The sequence below is a fragment of the Malaclemys terrapin genome, chromosome 2 (assembly GCF_027887155.1).
Source record: "Malaclemys terrapin pileata isolate rMalTer1 chromosome 2, rMalTer1.hap1, whole genome shotgun sequence".
Lineage (NCBI taxonomy): Eukaryota > Metazoa > Chordata > Testudines > Emydidae > Malaclemys > Malaclemys terrapin.
Window position 1 is genome coordinate 237,985,973 of NC_071506.1, and position 17,703 is coordinate 238,003,675.

General features: G+C 38.9%; 1 protein-coding gene across 2 annotated transcripts in view; it reads left to right on the plus strand.

Moving 5' to 3' along the window:
* ASNS (asparagine synthetase (glutamine-hydrolyzing)) overlaps positions 1 to 16,836 on the plus strand; it is a 36,139-nt gene extending 19,303 nt beyond the window's left edge. For both annotated transcript variants that reach the window (XM_054020380.1, XM_054020379.1), the window contains 10 exons: positions 1,386 to 1,623; positions 3,875 to 4,060; positions 4,393 to 4,494; positions 7,165 to 7,292; positions 8,391 to 8,517; positions 10,045 to 10,151; positions 11,577 to 11,677; positions 13,920 to 14,001; positions 14,275 to 14,430; positions 15,757 to 16,836. In XM_054020380.1, the coding sequence (XP_053876355.1) occupies positions 1,386 to 1,623; positions 3,875 to 4,060; positions 4,393 to 4,494; positions 7,165 to 7,292; positions 8,391 to 8,517; positions 10,045 to 10,151; positions 11,577 to 11,677; positions 13,920 to 14,001; positions 14,275 to 14,430; positions 15,757 to 15,966 (1,437 nt within the window). In that variant the 3' untranslated portion in view covers positions 15,967 to 16,836. The remainder of the gene's footprint in view (positions 1 to 1,385; positions 1,624 to 3,874; positions 4,061 to 4,392; positions 4,495 to 7,164; positions 7,293 to 8,390; positions 8,518 to 10,044; positions 10,152 to 11,576; positions 11,678 to 13,919; positions 14,002 to 14,274; positions 14,431 to 15,756) is intronic.
* The last annotated feature ends 867 nt before the right edge of the window (positions 16,837 to 17,703 follow it).

Sequence of the window (17,703 nt, forward strand, 5' to 3'; positions counted from 1 at the left end):
TATGCACGTTTATAAGTACCTTCCTGAATCCAGGCCTATATATAGTCAGTCACAGCAGCATGTTTAAATATGGAACATATGGGTAAGTAACAGCTGTGATTGTTAGCAAAAGGCCCAACTCTGTAATGCTAACTCAGTCAAGCTCCCACTGATGTCACTGGCAGTTTGATGAACTGAGTGCTGCAGAGTGTGGCTTTTTCAGTGTCTGATTTTTGCTGTAAGCTACTGAAAATGACCATAACATACTGCAGAGCAAAGCAATGCTGAGTCCTTTGTATCAGCAGTCTGCAATACTTGCTGTGTTCTGCAGTATGTTATGGTCATTTTCAGTAGCATTTACTGCTTTCTAAAAACAGACTCTGAACATAAGTCTAACCCGGCAGTTGTTAATCAGGCAAAACCTAAAATGATGTGTGCACTGATGTGGTTTAAAAACAATTTAAGTAAAGAGATTGATTTCCAGTTGGCAAGTATGTTTTTGGAGCTTATTTGTTAAAGAACCATAGGTGAGCTCCATGGTGACCAATGACAAAATTCCCTTTGACTTCAGTGAGGCCAAGATTTCACCTCATGATTTAAAAAGTATTATTAAATTATCAGAAATATAGTGATAGTATCCTTTTTTACAGTTGCTGTCTTACAGGTTATTTTTAGATGATTTTCTACCATCCAGTAGATGGTAGAAATAATTTTTAAAAGTAGCACAACAAGGGCATGAAGCTTACTCATGAGTCATGGCTGCTGAAACTTCTGGCACCTGAAACTGCTTTTTTTGCTTATGAAAGAATCTTAAATTTCACCGAACGAACATTTGTTTGTTTGTTTGTTTGTTTTAATTCCTCCAGTTAAACTGGCAAAATGAAATTCTCAGGTCAAAGTATTATTACTGTATTGTATAATTGAAGCAAATTCAGTTAATTTCCAAAGGGCTTTAGAAATCTTAATGAATTAAGCAACGCCACACCCCTGTAAGGTAGATAAGTATTATTGTTCCCATTAAGAGATTTAATTTTAGATTAGGTGAGCTCAATGTCTCTCAAAATCAGACACAGGGTGTCTCAAATTTTACACCCAGCAACTGAAGCGCACACAATTTTAAGCTACCTTTGAAAATTTTGTCCCTGAAGTGAGTTGCAGAGGAAGTTAGTGGCAGAGCTGCAAATAGAACCCAGATCAGATCTGAAATACAAATGTATCCTTACCTTTGCTTGTATGAAAACATCTATAAAGTTTTCAAACTCTTATTCACCAAGTCATCTATATTCTTTTTTTAATTACAAGTAAGTAAATGTTCCCTTTTATTTTTTTTTAAGTAAAAATGAATGCAGTCAGTGTCTGTGAATGCTAATCTCTTTTTTTTTCTTTCTAATAATTATTTTCTTTAGCTGCAAAAGCAGTTTGGATTTGAATATCAAACTTTAGTAGATGGCGAGGTAATCCTTCATCTTTACAACAGAGGAGGAATAGAGCAAACAGCCTGCATGCTAGATGGTGTGTTTGCATTCATCCTGCTGGACACTGCAAACAGGAAAGTGTTTCTGGGAAGAGATACATATGGAGTCAGGCCATTGTTTAAGGTGCTGACTGAAGATGGATTCTTGGGTGTCTGCTCTGAGGCAAAAGGTAAAATCAATAAAGTTCAGTAATTTAGTAATCAACTTCATCATCACCGCTGTTGCGTCAAAATATAAAAAGTCTTGGAGGAACACAAATTTCATTCTCTTGATAATCGTTAAGGATATATAAACATGAACAACAAAATTATTGGTAATTGAATCTGGTCAGTATAAAATAAAATCATGTGGTTCCAATTTGTTTTTGTTTTGTTTTGTTTTGTTTTTAAATGTAAATAGAACTCTAGACATTTTATAAAATAGGAAGACTTTAGAGTTGAATGGCCTTTTAACATAGCTAAACACAGTTATCTACTTTTACATAGTTATGACTGCCAGGTATCTTTATCTGATTTCAGATAATATTTGAGGTCTTGATTCTGATCAGTTATACAGGAGTCAGGTGAAGTCAATGTCAATTAGACCTGATAATTCCACCTAGGGTGACCAGATAGCAAGTGTGAAAAATTGGGACATTTCTTTTTTTTTTTTTTCCTTGTGTGTAACTGGGGAGAGGGGTATAGTTGCATATATAACAGGAGAGGTCAAACTTACTGAGCCTCCGAGCTGTATACAATAATCTTCAGAGGTTAGAGAGCCGCAAGACGTGCACAACCTGACCTGCGGGGCGGTGCCTGCTGTGGTGCGGGGTTTCTGCACTGATTTGCCCTCACCCTCCACTGGGCTAAAGCCCCTAGACCCCCCTTTACAGGGCAGAAGCCCCTAGTCCCACCATCCTGCCATAGGGTAAAAGCCCCGAGCTCCCCCCTGCCCAGTCTTATAGGCGGAGAATGAGGGGAGGGGGTATGTTGGGGGGGCTCTGGGAACCACACTTTAACTGTAAAAGAGCCGCATGCAGCTCACAAGCTACAGTTTGGCCACACCTTCTATATAAGACAAAGGCCCTAATATCAGGATGGTCCTGATAACATTGGGATGTCTGGTCACCCTACTTCCACCCGTTCTTTATTTTTAGAAAAACAATGAAATGCTGGAACCATAGACATTAATATGTATAAAAATTATCAAACTGGGATAGGAAGGGAGTTTATTTGAACAAGATACAAATAAATCTCTTGTCTCTTCACATTTATCCTTGAACTGCTGTATGTATGTTTAGTTATTGCATCCAATTAGCTCGACCATTGTAATGATGCAATCTCAGAGACTCAATCCTACAGTCTTTTTATTTGTGCTTAACTGCCTATGGTATCTTTTTTTCTCAATAAGGACTCCTGGATTCAGCTCTCAGTTCCCTTCTGTATCATTGCTGAGATAACTTGATGTTTTGAAATTCATCTGGCTACATCCAAATAACCATGTGGGACATTCCCCGTTCAGTTTTTGCAAAATACTCCCTGTGATTTCACCAGAAGTTTGATGTGTAGAATTAAAATAAAATATGGCCCTTGACAATTTTCGTGCAAGTCTGATTCTGAGGCCTTTATTAGAAACAACACATTCAGGTTCTGAGTCTATAATTTAGTGACTATGGCCACGTAGTGATTTTTGTTAACCTCTTTTTGGTTTTATATGTAAACTTGTTAATTTCTCTCTTTCAAGCTCACACAGGCAGTAAATGTACTGCACTTGACCCTGTCACTGTCTTCAATTATGCCATTTTTTCCCCTAAAACATCCCAGTAGTAAAATACTACTTAGCAGTTAGAAGCTGAGTTATAGTAAAGTTTGCCCTGTGCTGCACTGAGACCTGATCCTGTGCCATGCAAGTCAATAGGAGTTTTGACATTGACTTCAATAAGCACAGGACCAGACCCTTTGGTGAATTAGGGGACGAAGTGAGTGTGAAGAGCCTCTTTCCCCACACAGGCAACAAGGTAGGTAGGGGTTTCGCCATAGAGTTAAAAGATAATATGGTAGCCTCTGAACCATGACCCAATGAGGTTGTTGTCTATTTTTTTGGTGGCTTGATCATAGCTAGATGGAGGTATCATGTGCTGCATGCTGCTGTTAGCAGCAAGGGCTAGTTACAGGGCACACCCTGTCTATGTTTGCAGCTACTCTAAAACATGTCTCAACCCAATCTGTTGTTGGCAGGACTCCTGCACCAGAGGAGGGCTCAAGCAGCGTATTTTTTTTTCCTCATCGTTGTACCAGCCAGGGCAGAATTAGACTATAATAGATAATCTGGAGAAAAATATTTGGTTCTACTTTTAAGCAGCTCAGGGACCATGGTGATGGGCATGGTAGATACTCAGAAACTCCTGAAAATTTGTTCTCCACATGTTTTCATGTCTGCAGGTCTTATCAACTTAAAGCATTCCATGTCCACTTGTCCTAAAGTGGAGCCATTTCTTCCGGGACACTATGAAGTGTTGGATTTAAAACCATCTGGCAAAGTTGCATCAGTGGAACTGGTAAAATTTCATACTTGTAAAGATGAACCTCTGCATGCTGCTTATGATACAGTGGAAAATCTGCCTGCAGGTAACACAGCAAAGAACTGATTTTTATAACCTTGTTTTAAATTAATCAGAATAATTCATTACTTAATTTTTCATGAACACGTAACCTGTATTGTGTGGTGTAAGTGGTAGAATTATTTGGCAAAGAGCTGAAAAGAAACCTTATACTGTATGGGTGTGACACTTGGGGGCTCTCTTTGTATGTGACTGCCTGCGAATATATTGGAGCTCCTGCATCCTTGTCTGAAATTCATTTGATAGCAAAGAATGTTGTATCCTTATTTAGTTTAGTCCAGCAAAACCTTAAGGGAAACCCCTGAAACAAAGCTATTTGCTTGTTTCCTTTTGTGGCAGGTTTGGATCTCGAAACGGTGAAAAGCAACATTCGGCTTCTGTTTGAAAATGCTGTTAAAAAACGTTTAATGAGTCACCGAAGAATTGGCTGTCTTTTGTCAGGTAAATAGCAAAACTTAGAATGATTATACTTTTCTTCCCTGCTCTCTTCTCTTGCTATGCTCATACAAAGCACACGGGATCTTTTCAGGCAAAGGCAAATATGCCACATTTATTGAAAATACAACAGGTAGCATATGCTGCCACACATATTCTCTCTCTCTCTCTCTCTCACTCTGCTAGTTGATGTTTATAGGTACCAGTCTGTGGTAGCTTGAGTCAATCTAATAGCCAGTTACCTTGAGCACATGTGAGGAGCTGGGCTCTTGTTGGTCACGATCCGATGCTCCGAGGCTTTGCAGGACTGAACCCAAGTTCCATAGCAAAACATCCCAGCTTTATAGTTGCAAATTCCCATTTGAGTCCATTCATTTTGCAATGTCATTCTGTAATCATTAGTCCTTAAGTGGTGTTAATCTTGGGATTTTCTGCTGTTATCATTTGATGGTTATTGTCGGGCTTCCCATCGTTATCTTCTATTTGTTGTTTCACCTTCGGGAGTGCCTGCCTCACCTTTTGAGGTCATCAATGCTGCTAGCATCGGATACAATGGATGTTTTCTGATTTGTCTCCTGGTCTTTCCAAGTCTCTCACTTTTTTTGACCATCTGGACATTTGTGATGGCTTTCACACCTTATCTTTTTCCTGATGCACGCATTCCTCATTCACACAAACAATCTCTCTTACAGAAACCTTCAAAGGTATACAGACAGCATTTTATATTCAGCAGAATACAGTGTAAATCAAGCCTTGCTAAATCTTATAACTAAAACAATTCATATTGGGGCTTCAGGCCCTCATCATTTCTTCTAATCTCCTTAACATAGATACAATACAAGATCCTGTCTCTTACTTACTAAAACATTAAAACAAAGAAATGTATATTTAAGTAGAGTGCCTAATTTGTAATAATTATAGGAAACCATAGTAGACATTATAACTTATCCTAAAACAAAAGGGTGATCATAATTAGTTGTTCTGGTCTGTCATTCCTTTCTGCTATTCAAAAAGGGTGGCTGACAGGGTAAAGTCAAATCATACATTAATTCTCATAGTACAATTCTAAAATCCTGCTCCTCCACTCCCTCCTCCCCCAAATAAATAAATAAAGTGCTTACTTACACTGGTCTGTCTGTGATGCATCTAGAATAACAGGACTTCTAATGCACTTTTTCTACCTACCAAAAATTTTAACAGAAATTTGAAGGAATTTTTGAAAATTGTTATGGTCTTTATTGAGCCTCTTACTATATTATTATACTTAATGGAACCTGAGCTGTGAGGTTGGATTGCAGAGTGCCTGGCCATTTTTCACTAAAGATCCAAAACTAACACTTTAATCAGTGCTAATCCAATGTACTCATACCATTATAGGGCTTTTTAGTGAGGGTAAATATCTTATAAAAATGAGACATCACTGTAATAACAAGGTAAATCTATAGAGAGGCCTCTGTGTACTCCAGAAAAGAGGGGGAGTTGGAAAATTGGGTGTGGAGATGATTTCTTTTCTGCCGTGTGTTTGTGGGGGCAGAGAGGGAGAAGGCATATCCTGTGTGTACTGACTTAGGGGTATCTGGGCCAAAACTAATACTAACTTTTCCAAGGGGGTAATCTAAAGTCCAGAAGGAAGTTCAGTGTCTTGGCTGGGAGGCAGTGTTTTCTGGTGGTTAGGCATTTACTGTAGAATCCAGGTATCTGCTGTCTAGTCTTGGGTCTGACATTTGATTCACTACAATTTTTTTTTAGGAGTTCTTACTGACAGAGTTAAGGTAGGTTGTGCATGTGTGTATGCATGGCATAATGACACATGTTCACTATGTATCTTATTGCATTGGAATGAGGCAGGGCTCAATAGAAGCCATTATTAGTTTGATAAGTGCTGCTAACTCCTTTCCTTTACCTACATAAAAGCTGGGAAGGGTATTGTGGTGCTGGGGATGGGACAGTGTCCATCCCCTCCACTCCCCCCACCCCCCCCCAAAAAACCCCAACCAAACCAAAAACCCAGAGCCAAAACTATTTCAAAATGTAAAGTTCTCAAGTTACAGCAGCGTAGTCAAATCTCCATAATTACAATCTAGGTACGCACTAATTGTGTGTTATTTATACAACTATTGCCCTGTGCATGCAGTTTCAACAGTGTGTTTTACCAAGGGATGTTGCAGTAAATGAGATAGGCATGAAGAGTTGTACATTTTGCTTTTAAAATGGCAAGAAGGATAGTGAAGCTGAGAGTTGGGGACTGTGAGCAGTCCAAAACTGGCAAAGCTTAGGGAGAACGATTGTTAGCAGTAGGTAGAAGCATAGTCATGAAGGAGATGAGTACAGTTTTGTATTTGGTGGGTGGGAATCAGTCCAATCTTGGCAGGATCGGCAGAGAGAAGGTATGTTTATTTAGAATCATTGCACAAATAGATCTTCCATGGTGGTATATTAAAAAAAGATTTGTTGCGGTTCCTGAACAGCACATAAACTAGTAATTGCTACTATAGCTGTTCCACTGAAATTGTACAGTGCCGTCTTTTTCTTCTAAAGCTCTGTTCCACCCTCATTTGTACATCCATGTCTTGGATTCACACACAATTTAAAAAGCAAGACCTATGTAAATCATGTTTCCATTGTACAGGTGCTTGTGCCTTAAAAACATAACGAAATAAATTGTTTTGCTGATAGGGGGTTTGGATTCCAGTTTGGTTGCTGCGATGCTCCTGAAACTGATGAAAGAATCAAGCATCAATTACCCTTTACAAACCTTTGCCATTGGAATGGAAGACAGTCCTGATTTATTGGCTGCCAGAAAGGTATAGTAATATTTTTGTCTTCAGTTACAGTTAGTGTGCTCAAGCTGAATAGAGAATACTGCTTTTACAGTACCTGTATAAGGACACAATGTGTCCTGGATGTAGTCTTAATCCTCTTTTGTATGGAATCAGAATTTGTAGTAAAACCAAGTTTGTACAGCATTGGTTTTGCTGCTTAATTAAATCTTAATTAAATTACAGAAATAGGTTGGTTTTATTTGTTTGTTCTTATGTATTTGAAAAATCTTTTTGTGACCAAAACTGTCACTGCGTTATTACTACGAGGGATGGATCCAGGGAGTCCTGCAGGATCTGCTGCCATAATTCCAGGAGTGGGTAAAATGTATTTTTGTTGCAGGCATGATTGGGTGGGCAAAAAAAACCAGACTGCGGAAATTTGTGGGACATGACAAAATGTTTTAAGCATGATTTGTTTTATTGTTTTTTAATGGTAAAAATTATTTTTATAATATATAAAAATATTAACTTTTTTTGGTAGCATGGTGGAATCTGTCTTTCTTGCAGGATCTAAGGTTTTTGCGGGTGGGAGGAGGATAAAAATGCAAGAAAAAATGTGGGAGTGGGTATTGCGGGAAGGTATGGGAGCAGGATTAAAAAAATAGTCTCACGCAGGGCTCTGCTGCAAGGGCCATGCTTTCAAAGATTCCTCAATTCTGCCTCCATTTGTGGCTGAGTCCAAGGCTAAACCACTAAACTTTTAGATCTTGGAAGAACCACTGGAAGTGTCTCGTCTAGCATCTGCGAATGTGTTAGTTGCCAATGAACTTGTAGTTTAGACAAATCTTTTGGGGGGCACTGTGCTGTCTTTTAGGTCATGTCATACTTAAAAAAACAAATGTCACAGCCATTACAGATTCCACTGTACTTTGTGTAAACATTGGGGTTAGAATAAATTATAATTTGGGAAATATTTTCCACCACGGCTTATAGTGGATATCCATTTTATTTTCTTCCTGTCTTAATCAGTTATGTAATTTTTGTTGCAGAAGAACTCTGGCATTTTAGTGATGTGTTGTGGATGTTTGCAAAGCACTTTGGGTTAAAAGGCAGGTTACTAATGTAATCTGTTATAAACAGGTAGCTGCCTATATTGGCAGTGAACATCATGAAGTAATATTTAATTCTGAAGAAGGAATTCAGGCATTAGAAGAGGTTATTTTTAGCTTGGAGACCTATGATATTACAACAGTAAGAGCTTCAGTTGGTAAGATATTTTTTTTTATTTTATTTTTAATTTTTTTTTTTTTAAATATACTCTTTACTTAGTACTGATGTATTGTTTTACACAAAAGGTCCTTGTATACTGTCTAATGATCAGAGGGGACCTAGGAGCCAGGAACCCTGATTTCTATTTCCAACTTTGTCATTGTCTCAGGGCTTTTCTGCACAAACACTTACTTCATGGCAAGCTGGGGTGTAAATCTACTCAATACTAGCCTGCCGTGAACTAATTGTGTGGATCCTGCTGCCGCTCACTAACAGTTCCTAGTGGTCTTTGATCTACTCTTCTTTGAAACAGGAGTAAATCCGAGGTCACTAGGGAACTGTTAATGCATGGCAGCAGGGTCCGTGCAGACACTTATTTATTTTGTGGTAGGCTAGCGCAGGCTAGAATTAGTCTACAGTTTGTGGTGAACTAAATGTTTTCATAGACAAGTCCTCAGTGTGGGACCATGGCAAGTTATTTGTCTTACTGGTAAGACAGGTATAACAACATTTACATTCCTTTGAGGTTTATTGAGGCTTTGAGATCCTTAAATGAAAGACAGATGTTCAGATTTTAAGGCCAGAAGGAAATATTAGATCATCTAGTCTGACCTCCCGTAAAATACAAGCCATTGAATCTCATCCATTTACTCCTGTTCTGAAACAAAAACTTCACGTTTGGCTAAAGCGTATCTTCCAGAAAGGCAGGCAAAGTTTTGTGAATTCAAAATATACATACTACTTTGCCATAACAAATATGGAATTTTTTTCACATTTTGTTTGCATTCATATGTGATTTTAGTATGACTGTGTATTAGAACTCCTTGAAATAAACACCTGTTAATGAACTCTCTTAAAATGAAAAAACAAAACAAAACAAAAAAAAACCCACCAAAATTATTCTATTACTAAATCATTTGGAAAGGTTCAATGGGGAGAAGGCTGAATTCATTGTATGTATATGAAGAGAATAGAGAGAATTTATTAGTAGAGTGCTTTGGAAATGAAATGGACTATACAGTATAACTGTTAAGATAAACTTACAGCAGTAATAAATATTTGACTGGTTATTTTTATTCTTACAAATATAAGCTTTAATTCAGGAAAACATCCCTATTCAGGATAGCACTCAAGCATGTGCTTAACTTTAAGCATGTACTTAAGTCTAACTGACTTCACTAGGACTTAGCTTTCCTGAATCAAGGCCACTTATATATATTTTTCCCTTCAATTGTTTGAGTTTTAAGGACTAGTTATAGGAAAGCATGCACCAGGGGAACAATTTAGATACAGAAAATATACCTAAAATGATATGGGTTAGTGATATTTTAATGGCATTGAAAAGCGGAAAGAGTTGCTGCTGTTGTGGATTTCAACTGTTTCCCCCTCATTTCTAATATGTAAGAGAAGCGCTGAAACACTAAATCAAAATAATTACTGTGCAGGCTGTACTTCTGAAGTCAGAATTTTGTTCAGTTATAACTGAATTTACAATAACTTTGTAAATCTGATTTTATTATTTTAGGTATGTATCTGGTTTCCAAACACATACGCAAGAAGACAGACAGTGTGGTCATTTTCTCAGGGGAAGGATCAGATGAGCTTACACAAGGCTATATCTATTTCCATAAGGTAACAACACCATTTTGTTCACAAAGGAAAAAGGATTCTTGTTTGTGCATGCCCATATTGGGCCACAATAATCAGAAAAGAGTCCTTGGAATATATTAATTCTTTCTGGTGCTGGTACTTTTATATCCACTTACAAGTTAACAATGTATTAAAGTGGATAAATAAGTAAGTATTCAAAACCCCATCTCGCAAACACTCTTGCACACAAGCTGTTGTGCATGTGAGTAGTCCCACTGAAGTCAAATAATAGAGTTTTAAGAGAACGTCACCAGCTGTGTCCAGGGTCCAGACGTTTCCTTTTTCCTCCTGTTATAGAATCTTCCTTTTGGAGATCATTACACATTTTTGTAATTTTAAATTCAAACATTTTTTTTCTCTTCTATATTTTTAAAGCAAATTTAGAGTTCGTTAAGGTGCCAGCTGGAGACTGAAGGACAGATCTTCAGTGGTGTAAATTGTCATAGCTCACTGAGTTCAATGAAGCTCTGACACTTTCCACCATCTGAGGATCTTCTCATTAATTTCTCTGTTTGTTTATGGAATAGGGACAGTCCTGTCATAGTGCAGGTTTTCCCCAAACTGTCATGCTAATGTGTGTGCCAACACTGACCTGCGGATACCACTTCTAAGGGTAAAAAAACAGTTCAGTCTTCTTTCCCTGCAGTTCTTGGCCTCTGTACTTGAGATTGCCAAGTGTGAAGTCAAAGGAGCTATGCTGATTTACATTAGATGAGAATCTGGCCTAAACATTTTATACTTTTTGTGCAACAGATATCACTTACATCCTCTTGGCTTGTGGTGAGAACTGTCATAGTAACAGATATACAATCTTAAACAATCTTTTAAATTCAGCCTCTCCAGGTAACTGCTTCCAAAACAAATTTTATTGAGGAGGTTCATTATTTGAGTCCTTAGGGCCCTGTTCTGAGATCGCTTATGTCCTACTTGGATTCCTGAGAAATTTGAATAGAAAGAAGACACTGGAGCAGTTTTGTCCAAATCACGAGAATTTGGCATTCTCCCCGTAGAATGTGTTGTAGCTTTTGGAAAATACACGGGACACATGCTATTTGTACAGTATTGGAGTAAGCCCATGAGTATGAGAATGCATGTGGCATGTTTCTATAAAAGTGAGGAAGGTTGGGGAAAGGAGTCCTAATCATCCAATTGTATGTATTCTCCTCAAATGTTTGGAAATTGTGAAATAAGTTGGCCTGCAGTGTAAATTAGTGTACAGGTTGCTTTAACATTCCTGCCCTAAAAGTGTGTAGCGTATCGTTGTACTATGGAATACGCTGCAGAGTACAATTTCTCCTTCCGTGCGAAGAGATCACTGGAAATCCATATATGCTACAGAAAATTCTCAAAGTAGCAATACAACCATGCAATATATATGTGTGCACTACATATGCATGTATGTTACAGGCCCCGTCTCCTGAAGAAGCTATGGAAGAGAGCGAGAGGCTTCTGAGAGAACTCTACATGTTTGATGTACTTCGTGCAGACAGAACTACTGCGGCTCATGGGTAAGGCCTGTTTTAGGCTCCCACAGACCACAGTTATAAGTGTAGTTTAAGAACCTAAGTAAACTAGAATCTGAAAGATCTTGCTGTCCTCTTACAAACATCTAAACAGTGGTGCATTTGGTAGCATGTAGTGGGAAATATTACCCTCAATTGCCTTCATCTATAATTCAGTATATTTTAAGGGACAAATGTGTTAACTGTTTATTGGTGGGACCAGGATCTGGCCCTAAAAGCTCGTGTGAGCAGGAAAGCAATATCCTTTTTTGTGGCTTCATGTAAGAAAAAGCAAACAGAAAAAGATACCCATTAAATCTCAGCTAGAAGGCTGGAGAACAGTATAAAGTTACATACCAAGATTAAATTGGATTTGTATCCTGAAGGAATCTAGGTGGCACATTCATAGCATTGTGCATAACTGATCATATCAAATGCACCAGGTTGTTATTCTGCCAATTGATGCAGGAAAGGCTTTTGTCTAGGAGGAATGATCTTTCTTGTGAGCAGTACAAAATATTTACTATAGTTAGAAATATTAGTATTTGGGGTGGGGGTGGGGGGGGGAATGGCCCTTTGTGACCAAGATAAAACCAGAAAGTTTTAAAAATAACTAAAGAGCTTAGGCAATATGTTTATATACATTTTGGACCTCTGGCATAAACAACAGGGATGCATCTGAACATTAAGGAATGGAAACTGGAAGAAAAAAAAAGGAAATTGACAAGACAAAGTGATAAAGTATTAATAAAGAAGCTGGATAGATATGAAGGGAAGGAGGGTCTTGTGACTAAAACACGAGACATGGGCAGTCAGGAAATCGGGGCTCTGTTCTTGGCTCTGCCACAGATTTGTGTAACCATGAGCAAGTAAACCTTGTGCCTCAGTTTCTCTATTTTAATAATGGGTAGAATGCATGTTGCGCCGACGACTGGCTGCTTATTCAGGTTTGTTTATTTTCACACTTTGAATTGCGTTTTGCTTGAAGAGCTGCAATTGCCTTTTACTGTTATACAGAAGTTTGTGAAATGCTTTATAGAACAATTGGAAAACAAGGTCCCTGCTATGATAACTTATAGTTAAATGTAGATGTGATGTGAGAAATAGGGGTAACAGTCAGTATGAGGGGTTGGGGGCAAAGAAGTATAAACAGTCAAAGATGCCTATCACCTGCAGAAAATATATAGCAGCAGATTCTCGTTTATGCACATTGAACAATCTTTGGCTGAAACTGAAAAGCCCTAACCTCTTACTCAGTATACAAGGGTAGGAAGTTCAAGCCTCTGCACTCAAATATTACTGAACCGTAATTCTCCAAGGGCAGTGTGTATTTCACATTATCTGCAGTTGGTGTTTGTTTTTTTTTTTTGTGAGGAGAAAAACTAAGAATAATAAACTCAGGTTTGGAATGCACCAAGTTACACTGGACCACTTCCCCAGCTGATTTTAAGTGTAGCTACACTGACTTGCACCGGCTGAAGTCCTGGCCCATTATGTTACATGCTTTAAACTAATATGCCCTGCTGCAAGTACAGGAGTGATTGATGCAGTTCCTCGCTTCCAAAGGCAAAGTTCTTATCAACTCATTTGTCACCTCAAATATGAAGTTTTAGAAATGATATTAGTTATCTGGCTCCACAACATATTGGGCCCGAACATAAGCAGTAGGGGCTCAGTGCTTCTGCACATGGAACTCTTGCTGAAGTTAATGGAAATTCTGCATGAGAGCATTGCAGAATCACTATGAAATGTCTTTATGGTTTCCGCAGATGCATCTTTATTGCTATCATGTTTGAAAGCCAAACTCAGGGTGAAAATAATGCATCTCCTCACAGGCAACTTGCTGTTTTTTGACAGATCTTTTAGAATTATAGAATTTTTTTTTTTCAGTGTTTATATGCAAAATGCATTGTTTTATGGAGGTCTTTGTGGAACCTACTGTAGGAATTCCTACATTTGTGCATGATATCATAAACTTTCAATAGATGGCAGCATACACCGTGACAAAATTCTTGGACTTTTTTGGTTGATAAATACTGTGCAGGTAATTTACTGGATTGTCCGAATTGATTAATTGGAATTTAAATTTTGAGCATAAGTGAAATATTCATATATTAAAGCACCAAGCCTTGTATTCCTTCTGCTGTTCAAAATAAATGGATGTGAACAGTTATGGAATTCTAAACTAACGTGTCATGGGGTTGATGTAGTATGTTTTCTAATTTAATTTTTTTTGTTTTGTTTTTAGTCTTGAACTGAGAGTCCCGTTTTTGGATCACCGGTTTACTTCTTATTACCTATCCCTGCCAGCAGAACTCCGAATCCCAAAGGTATACAAACCTACACAGCACGCAGAAGGCACATTGGAGATGAAGGTTGTGATCCAGCAGAGCATTAAGCAGGAGTAATCCTATAGAATTTAATGGTACTGTTCACATGCTTGATTGCTTTGCTGGATTGGTGCCAATGGCCTGATCTTTTTATTGAATGGGCTTCAAAAGGGGAAGATGTGTTTTAAAAACCTAGCCTTAAAAATTGTCTTGTAGGGTTTGTTACACTTACGTTCCTAACATTCACAGCATTGTTATGCGTCCTATCAATAGGATGGAATTGAAAAGCATCTCTTGAGAGAATCGTTTCAGGATTCCAACTTGCTTCCGAAAGAAATACTCTGGAGACCCAAAGAAGCCTTCAGTGATGGTATAACATCTCTCAAGAAGTCTTGGTTTTCAATTCTCCAAGAGCATATTGATCTCCAGGTACACCTATTCATGTTAAAATTACTGCTTGTTATCTACAGTACCATATGCTTTCATTCTATGTTTTAAAGCCATTGCAGGTATATTAGAAATTGCATCAGCCAATGAAAGGTGGAGTTTGCACATAGTCCAGAAAATAAATATTTGAGTTGTGAAGTTCTCGAATTGCCATTTGTTCAAGAATATTACAGGAGCAAGATTGCTTTTAAGAAATGAAAGTACTTGAGAGTATGAAAACTGTTGTAGTGTGAGGTGAAATTTTAGATGGAAAGGAACGATAAAATCTCATGAAAAGGACTGTGAAAGGCAGTTGATATGCTTAAGTGAAGGAAATAGCTGGATTGCAAAAATATATGTGTGTTTTTAGTTTATGGATAAACTTGCTTGATTCTGAGGTTCATGTGAGAAATGAATGCTGCAGCTGCGGTACTGTGGGAAATCCTTCAGTTTAGGGCAGCTGCTGTAGTTTATACATTTATATCCCCTCTACCTGCTGTTCCCAGTTGCAGAGTTAGTACAGTGTCAATTTTTGATAGCCACACTTGGTTGTAGCATAGCTAGGCTCTTTTTGGAGCTGAAATCTCTTCTTACCGAGCCAGGCAGTGTAACTACAGCTACACTTGCTTAGCACAGGGGATTGTGTGTAAATGATCACTAGTGTAAGACATAATGTCCACCTTACACCAGCCTGTGGGTGAGAGTCACCTCTGCTGATGCCAGTGCAGTTTACACCCCTGTACTTCAGGGAAAGCTGCCCTGGGTGAAATGGAGGCTGCAGGAGACTTGACCTCTGCACTCCTGCTCCTGGGGTACTTTCTGCCACTGGAAGCCTGCAGACTGGGTTGTGCTGATTGGAATGAATTGGGGTCCATTGAACGCAGGCAGAAGAGAGAACCTATCAAGAAGCAGATAACTGCATAGCCTGAGCTTGCTCAGAATCATTCAATAAAGAGAGAGAGGCAGGAAGCAAATGGGGAGATACTTTTGTAAGTTTACTAGAAAAGAGAATTTTAGCTTTAAAAAAGTTGACCCTTACTGTGGAGCCAGAAACAATATTTCACTAATAGGGCCATTTATGGGACTAATTCTCAATAAAGTTGTGCAAATCAGGCTCCCCTTGAGCTCAGTGGCACCCATGTGCACATCATAGAGCAGAATTTCACCTTTTAGAAAGCTTTTAATCTCTTTCTGGAATTTAAGAAACGGTGGAGTTAATGGTAAATCCTTCTACACTGAGATGATGGGATTTCGACTGCAGCTAAGGATCTGGTGAATAATTTATAAAGCAACTTCACAGCTTAATTTTTATTTCGCGCTTGTCCATAGGTTGATGATCTTCTGCTGGAAAAGGCAGCAGAGAAATTTCCTTTTAATCCTCCTAAGACTAAAGAAGGTTACTACTACCGTCAGATCTTTGAGAAGCACTACCCCGGGCGCGCTGGTTGGCTCTCTCATTACTGGATGCCAAGATGGATTGAAGCTACTGATCCTTCTGCTCGCACATTGAAGCATTACAAGTCAGCTACCAAAGAATAAGCGTTCCAGTAATTTTGAAACAGAAATTGCTTGTTGCCAAATGGCTCCATCTGCACTAAAGCTGGGCATGCAACCCAATAGTCTAAAAGAATATTCAAAATGGATTTGGACAATGGTATTTAAGATGAAAGCCCTTTATAGCCAGTATAATAGTGTGAAATTCACCCCACTGCAGAGGGCTTGCACAAGGACCTCTGCCTCACTTAAACTGCAGTTCTGGTCTGAAAAACTACTGTGTGAAAAGGGCACCATCGTGCTTAGCAGCTCTGCCCCTTGTTCATACTCAGACTGGCTGACTTCAGTTACAAACATACATGTATTTTTAACATAAAGCCTCCTTGGAAGACTTGAATGGCTCATACGATGTGCGTTCGCCCGAATTTCACCTTGGGGGTATAAAATAAGCATTTATGGACTGGACATTCTGTCTAGGCTCCGGTCTTTAAAAACTGTAGCATTCATGCGGTTACTGTAGACATTGGGTAAGATCTAAGGAGATTTGCAAATTCCTACAGGTACAGAGAGGCACCTAGTAGAATTTACAGAAGTGCCTAAGCAAGTTAGGTGCCTCACTAAAGTCAATGGAAGGTAGGGATCTAACCTGCGTAGGCACTTCTGAAAATCCCAATACATTCTCACCTGCAAGGGTGGAAGATCCCAGAGCTCGGGCTGGAGCCTGAGCCGGAATGTCCACACAGCAATTTTTAGCCCCGCAGTCCCCGCCAGTGAACCGTGGCCGTGCCGTGGGACTTTTATCCCTGTGTCGACATACTTGAAATATCTTTGTAGATCTGGCCTGTCTATACATATAGTGGTAACAGGTTTGATATGAGAATTTGAAGCATGGAATAAAATTGGCCAGTTACATCCTTTTGTTTCTACCTTAAGGGCTTGTTTTTTGAAAGCTGTATGGGGTTTTAACTTCATGATTCCTATTGATTCTAATGTGAGTCAAATGGCTACACACCTGCACAACATTTGGGGAAATGTAGGAGTGAGAATAAAAAGTCACTTGCAAGCGAATGCGCAAATAAGTGGAACCTCTGAGATATTGCTGGATCCACCCTGACCTCCTTTCTCAGGCACAACACGTACGTTGCGATAGGTTCTGGCTCCTACTCAGCTCTCATGCTACTCTAACAGCATATAGTGGCCGTACAGGAGCCACAACTGGTCAAAGAAGAATTCACCAGTAAGCAGCCCTATTCCGCCCCTTTCCCAAGGCCTGGTATAGTGGTGGATTGGGGGTAGGTCCGTAGTGCACAGGTCCATAGAGCCCACAGGCAGCCTAGGATAGGCTGCAGTGAGTTAAAGCTGCTGTAGGTTGTGCTGGGCTCGGTTTTGAGTGCCAGAGCAGCACCCCAGAATCCAGAAGGGTCCCCTTGCTTTATGCTTTGCTTTATGTACTGGACCTCTTGGAGACAAAACACAGAATCCTACTCCCTAGAATTCAATGGGCATTTTACCTGAGTAAGGACTTCAGGATTGGATTCCTTCTCTGAAAGAGAATTTAGTTCTTCCTAAACAATCAGGTTTTTTTTACATACCCTTGTAGCATAGCAAATGCATTTCTACACAGCTCACTATTCCACTAGTAGATCATTTGAATGGGATGTTTTTAAAAATGGGTTTTATATAATGGCAATCAATAACTACACTGTTTATGGATTAGCTGACAAACTCCAAATTGCGTACTAAATGTAGAAAAGCTCTTAAGACACAACTTTTTGATTTTTT